Source organism: Microtus ochrogaster, unplaced genomic scaffold (assembly GCF_000317375.1).
Source record: "Microtus ochrogaster isolate Prairie Vole_2 unplaced genomic scaffold, MicOch1.0 UNK119, whole genome shotgun sequence".
NCBI classification, from domain to species: Eukaryota; Metazoa; Chordata; class Mammalia; order Rodentia; family Cricetidae; genus Microtus; species Microtus ochrogaster.
This window is the reverse complement of record NW_004949217.1, coordinates 444,625-451,848: the sequence shown is the minus strand read 5'-3', so window position 1 is coordinate 451,848 and position 7,224 is coordinate 444,625. Positions and strand designations below refer to the sequence as shown.

Sequence of the window (7,224 nt, the reverse complement as noted above, 5' to 3'; positions counted from 1 at the left end):
CTCTCTCTCTCTCTCTCTCTCTCTCTCTCTCTCTCTCTCTCTCTCTCTCTCTTTCTTCTGTGAGGAGTGTGCCACACAGGGCCTCACTCTGCAGTTTAAGTTTGCCCTCAAACTGGTGAACTTTCTCTCTTACCTTCCTAAGGTACCACCATACCCTGGTCTAAAGTATTTTGAAAACATATCTTAGGCACACATTACAATTTCCATTATATTTTCTGGTTTTCATTAAATTTTGGTGAACAAAAGCAATATATTGAACTCAAAATACTAAAATGAATAATTATACTTAAATGCTAAAGGCTAAAGTCTCTTAACATATTAACAACTTATTATATTTTGAAATTCACTTTAATTTTTTAAAATAATAGTAATATTACATTTACTTTTTCATTTAGCTATGTATCTTTTATATCTAGTATGAAAACAATAGTCTTGAAAAGGAAATAAAACAGAAAAGAATGTACTAATGGGACAGTTTTAGAAACACTAAATAAAATACAGTTCATAATATTTTTATAATAGGCTCATTATCTCAAGGTCATGGTAGTTAATTTAATTAATTTGGTGTTTGATCACTTCTTTACAGAGAATGACCATTATGTGTGCATGTGGAATCTTCTTCCACTCCAATTAGCAGAACTGATCTCTATGAATGTTTTATTTCAGTTAGCACTCTTGTGTTCTGGCTTATGGTTTTAGCAATAACTATTTCAGATAAGAAACTACTGGGATAGGTATCTCATGTACATTCTTTCTTGGAGAGGAGAACTTCCTGCAAATTATATATTAATGATACTTAAAAATAGTAATGATAATGTCACCTTTATAGAAATCAAATTAGTGAACATCATTTACAAAGCCATGCATTTCCCGATTAACGCAGCTGGGAGACCTGCGCACCTCAGCAGTCATTATTTAAAAAAGGGAGTTCTGCCAGGGAGAGAGATTAATATATTGTTGCAGAATGAAAATATTGTCCTCCAAAGCTCCAAGACAAGACTTTAAATAGGAAGATCTGAAAATGTATACTTTTAATTTAAATAAAGCTGTTGTTTTAATTTCTCATTGCAATCTTTGGAATATCTGATATAAATATTCTGCAAAAAAAGCCTGTATGTTGACCTTTAACTTCATAACCATCAAAGGAAGTGGATATTTAAGCTCAATTTATAGATACTGTATTGGATAGAGTATTTTTGTTAGGTAGCAATGCCTACCTATGATATATTTGAATATCATTGTAGTCATTAGTCATAATATATAGAATATCATTAAATCATCATCACCATTCAAACAAAAATATTTTTGAAAGATATATTTTGTTTGGAAAAATATTGAACAAAATTTAAGCTCTTAAAATCATTGCTATTATGGCCATTTTATAGAATATTTATTAATGAAGGCAAAATCTGTGAATATAAAAACCCCATTTTAAGAGTTGTGACTGAATCTGTGATAATCATGATGGTTATTATAGACACATATTCTTCCATATAAATACAAATATCAAATACTGGACACTGGCACTTTCAATAACTGTCACTTTGCATGCCTTAAATCTGTATTAATATTTCAAAATATAAATTTTTAAAGCTGTCAAACTTCACATTTGATATGTACACTATGTATTGATGAATGTTTCTTCATGTAATTAATATCATGTAGTATTGTTAACAAACTAAAGTTTTCAGAACTTATACTGCACAAACTAAACAATTACTTTTTAAATTTTTCCCACAATCCCTTATTCCTATGTGAGTACAATTATGTCTGATGTGATGTCTCATCTTTCCTAAATATACATATTTTTTTCACTTTTTTGGCAAAATGTATAAACATTTTTCTACCCCAGATTATGATGTTTTAATGTCCTTTTTTCACTATGAGATCCTGGACAATTTGAGTTTATTTACCTTGGTCCCTCTTCAATAATAGACTGAATTACCTAACTATATATTTCAGTAGCCTATTAATTATAAAACATATTATTAAGTAATGTGCTTTATAGTTTTCTATCTTAATTCTATGATTATTTCTATTCTAGTGATTTCTATAATACTATTAAAAGCAAATAAACTAAATTGTCTTTAACATTAAATCAAAGTAGAAGATAGAAATGTACTTTAGAAGTAAAGTTTTTGACTAGCATATGTGAGATCCTGGGTCCAACCATCACACTTATTAAAAATTCTAGTTGATCAATATATATCTCTATATATACACATACAATATATTTCAACTGATACAAATAATTTAAAAGATAGGCTGATGGATTTTTATGATAGCTTGAGAAAATGAAAACATTTTTTATTGTGGAATATTGTTTAGTATTAACTTTAAAAATGTGAGAATCAGTCAGCATTAATTGACTCCTTTTTGGTGGTAGTCTACTTAAATTCTTGAGCAGTTCTTGGGTTCTACATCATTTGCTCAGCTAAGAGAAATTATGTAACTTGCTAAGACCATATGGCAAGAATATTTTGTGGCCAATGGAGCTGATAAGACCCAGGATGCTTTTAGTGACATTTTATTTATTTTTATTTATGTGCATGTCTACATTAATTTGCACGACATGTGTGTGTGCGTGTGTGTGTATGTGTGTCTACATATGAGAGAGAGAAAGGACAGTTTAGAAGTGTTGGCTTTCTTTTTCCACCCTGAAGTCCTGGGTATTGAGCATAGGTCATGAGGCTTGGCAACAAGTTCCTTACCTACCAAGTCATCTCACCAGCCCAATACCCAACATTTAACTGAGATACTGTATTACTTACCATTTCCGTAGTTTGTGTATATATGTGCAGTGTGAAAATATGCATCCATTCTACCTGTAAATTCCCCTTTGAATACATTTATAAGATTTCCCACTCGGGAAACGACTTTCTTTCACTGCTATTTTTAGCAGACTCATAAAGTTCCATTTTGAGTGACATTTACTGAACCAGCTTTAGTCATTTGAATGTATTTGTAAAATACATTTTTTGCCATCATAAATCATGCTTTTATGAGATGAAAACATAATATCTTTACAAATAAGCATCTGCCATCATGAACAGAAATGGAACTCTGTCATCGTTAGAATTGAATCCTATGGTAGTCATATTCATGATGCCTTTAAAAAATCGTTATGCACTACAACCTGAAATTGAATTAGGAATGAATGGATTTAATTTGAAAGTTCTTGATATTGGCTCAGATATAATTCACAACAAAACATCTGTTTTGAAAATGTATAACATTTTAACTGAAGCAACAAATTTCTTCTAAATTATGTTATAGAATATAATATTATATGATATATAATCATATATATGACATATACATAGATATATATTAATAGTGATTATATATCATATATTGTTACTTTGAAAAATCAAACTTACCACTCAGTATGTAATGTGTCCATAAAAATAATACAAGGAGTCTAAGTATAAGAGAGATATAATGTATTAAACGCAATCCTCAAACTGACACATTTCACAATTTTTTGGGAAGCACCTGTATAGGTAAGGCAGTTAGGTAGGTACTTGAGATAAAATCATGGAAAAACAAAACAAAAATGAGAATATGCCTTAATACCTAATAGTTCTGATTTTCAGTGGCATGTTTTTCATTAATGAAACTGAATTTTGTGATCAGAAATTTCCTAAGTGTTTACATAGGTGATGAAAATAATGCTTCCTTTATTACCTCGTTTCAGTGCCTTTTTACAAAGAGCCTGTCTGGGAACAGTTTGAACAAAACTCAGAAATACAAGGCTTATGTCAAAAGTAGTGGTTAAATAAATGTCGGAGGATTGTTTCGGGGAACTGGAGAGATTCGTCTGCTGTTAATAGAGCCCTTACTGTTCTTGCAGAGGAGGGGACTTTTGTTCCCAACACTCTTGTCAGGAGGTCCACAATGAATGACACTCCAGTTCCAAATAATCTGATGTCTCTGGCCTCCATGAACACCTTCTGTTATAGTTCCACACACAGAGACATACATAATTAAAGCAACAAAAACAGGGACTGGAGCGCGACTCGGTGTCTAGGAGTGCACACTGTGGTAGAGGGTGAGGATTCTGTTCCAGTATCTGCAACTGGGCAGTTCGCAGCCCGCTGAACTCATGTGCACGTTCCCTCTCCGCTCACATACAGGTAGTTTAAACACAAATGATAAATAAAAAATTTAAATGGGTGCTCTGCTATGTTTGAAATCGTACTGGTAGCACGATCTTGTCTGACTATGGGCTCAGTTTGTAATAATCATTTTTCTTTAAATGAATGGCTTTGAGTTTTAACTTGAATGAATATACAGAGAAAACTTAATAGTCATATGGTCCCTTCTACAACTACACTATTAGTTTAACTGTTTCCTGTTTGAATTTAGTTATCAGGTCTATATAAAATGTTCAGGAAAATTGTGAGCTGGGAACAATTTGGAAATCTGAGCTTTCTAATTCATTTTTGTCTTTTCAGGTGGAGTTTTTCCTGAAGATTTTTCAATACTATTTACAATAAAACCCAAAAAAGGGACCCAAGCTTTCCTTTTATCAATATATAATGAACACGGGATTCAGCAACTTGGTGTTGAGGTGGGAAGATCACCGGTTTTTCTATTTGAGGATCACACTGGAAAACCCAGCCCCGAAGACTATCCCCTCTTCTCAACAGTTAACATCGCCGATGGGAAGTAAGTCATACAGTGAGAGAGTGTTAGCCATGCTAAAAATTTTCATTAATCACTCAACAGTCTTTATGAAGTGTGTATTTTAGTGGCTGTTGATGGAAAACACCCAAAACGACTGCCATCAAATCCCCAAATTGGTCTAGACTACAGTAAAGTAGTCTGCAGGTAAAGGCTGAAAAACAATATTGATAAACAAGAAAACCTGTATGACTGAGAGAAAACCAGGGTAGTGATGACAACAGGAAATTAAACAGTGGTTCAACTTTAAGAACTGGGGTGAGGGAAGACCTCTTTCATATTGGAATCTGAGACCACAGTCATTCTGATAGTTCACTAGACAAAGGTACTTATAGCCAAGCCTGTTCACTTAAATTCAATCCCTGGGACCAACATAGTGGAAAGAAAGAACATTTATCACGAGGCTTGTTCCTGGATAAGACTGATTCTCCCTATCTTCGCAACTCTTAATTGCCTATAGATATTCGTCTAGGACTTGGACCTTGTGAGTATATTCCCATACACACTGGCATGGCAAAACTGATATTGCCACTGTCAAGGTCTTATTTAGGGGACTGTATTTTTAAGATGTCATGCGTATGATATGACTTCTTCTTGTATATAGAAGACTCTCTCTTATCACACGTTTTCTGGTTCTAACTCTTAACATCCTTCTGCCCACTCTTCCATGGTATTCCTGAGTTTAGGTATAGGTGTTATGTTGTAGATTTGTCAACTGGGGATGCTCATGCATGGCTAGTTGTGTAGAAGATATTCTTATTGCATCATATTACCGAAATGTTTTTACTTTATTCTGTCTTTTTCACTGGGTAAAAATATCTTCCTATAATCTTGATCCAACTTGATAGTAATAGATTTAAGCTTGAGAAAGTATTAAAAATAATAGAAAAATCTCAGTAAATAATTTCGAGTGATTATCAAATAGAGAAGAAACTGTATGTATATTCCCTACTGTATTAAAGTATGTTTCATAGTATGTTGAGTAAATATAGGTAGCAGTATTCATTCATTTTTCTCTTTCTATTTCCATTTATTTATTTGTTCTTTTCTCAAATAATACATCCCCACTGCAGCCTCTCCTCCATCCCCATTGTACCTCCTCCTCTCCCCCAGAACCACTGTTCCTCTGCTTCCCTTCAGACGAGGCATCTGCACACCCCCCACCCCCACCCCAGTGGTATCACCTGAATTCAGCATCACAAGATACACTAAGACTAGGTCTATACCCTCATATCAAGGCTGGACTAGGCAACCCATAGGAGAAAATAAGGAGCAGGCAAAAGAGCCAGAGGTACCCCCTCACCCGTTATTAGGCTTTCAACAAAAACCCTAAGATAAAGAAGCACAGCATGTTTGCAGAAGACCAGCTGCAGACCTGTGCACCTCCATGGTTGCAGCTCAGTCTCTGTGAACCACTATGAGCCCTGCTTAGTTGATTTTGTGGGCCACGTTTTCCTGGTGTCCTTGACCCCTCTGGGTCATACAAATCTTTCCTCCCCCACTGAGGTGGAGTTCCTAGTTCCCCAAGTGTTTGTGTGTCTCTGGTCTCTGCGTCTGTTCCATCTGCTGTTGCAGGAGTATTCAGTGATGACTGGGCTGCTAGGCCCCATTTTATGAGTATAGCAGCATATCCAGGAGTCATTTCATTGACTTTTTGTTTTTTGTCAGTAGTATTTGGTTTTACTCTAGATCTCTGGACCATGACTCATTTTTAGTTCATGGATTTATTAGCAGATATTTACTGTACACAAGTTTCATGGTCTCCTCTTAAGACTATTAAAATGTGGCAGATTTATTCAGGTCAAATGGCATAATAACTATTGGGATGCAAAAATAATTGGCATTTAAATACACTTTAGTTGGTTAAGAACAATCATGGATTGTTCACAACTGACCACTCATTCCGTATATATACTGTCTATTCTTTTACTACCATTCATCTAGGTACTGGTATTGCAGCCATGAACATTGCAGGAAAAGTCCCCCCACTCTTGTTTATTTGAATATTGTATTCAAATACAAATATTTATGGAACAGAATTATTGAATAGAAATAAACACTTTGTGAATATTAGTTGGGTTTCTTTTTATTTTAATTTTCGAGACAGGTTTTCTCTGTAGCTTTTTTTTTTTTTTTTTGGTTCCTGTCCCGGAACTAGCTCTGTAGACCAGGCTGGCCTCAAACTCACAGAGATCTGCCGGCCTCTGCCTCCCGAGTGCTGGGATTAAAGGCATGCGCCACCACCACCCGGCTTAGTTGGGTTTCTTTAGCATGAAGATTTAATTTGATTCCTTTTCATTTCATGTCATTTCATTTATTCATGTGTATGTATGGTGTGTATGTCTGTGCATGTTTGGGGGGACAGATAGAGGTGAGTCTTTGCATTTTGATGTATGAGAGGGTGCATGTGTGTGTGGCAGTGAGAATGCCACCCAGGACAATCTTGAAGATTTGGTTCCCAGGAACAATCTACCTCTTTTCTTTTCTTTTCTTTTCTTTTCTTTTCTTTTCTTTTCTTTTCTTTTCTTTTCTTTTCTC

The 7,224-nt window shown here is 34.6% G+C and overlaps 1 protein-coding gene across 2 annotated transcripts in view; it reads left to right on the top strand.

Moving 5' to 3' along the window:
- The window catches only part of Col11a1 (collagen type XI alpha 1 chain), a 171,795-nt gene that overhangs the window by 29,326 nt on the left and 135,245 nt on the right, over nt 1-7,224 (top strand). For both annotated transcript variants that reach the window (XM_026778271.1, XM_005371661.3), the window contains one exon: nt 4,458-4,671. In XM_026778271.1, coding sequence (XP_026634072.1) covers nt 4,458-4,671 — 214 coding nt within the window. The remainder of the gene's footprint in view (nt 1-4,457; nt 4,672-7,224) is intronic.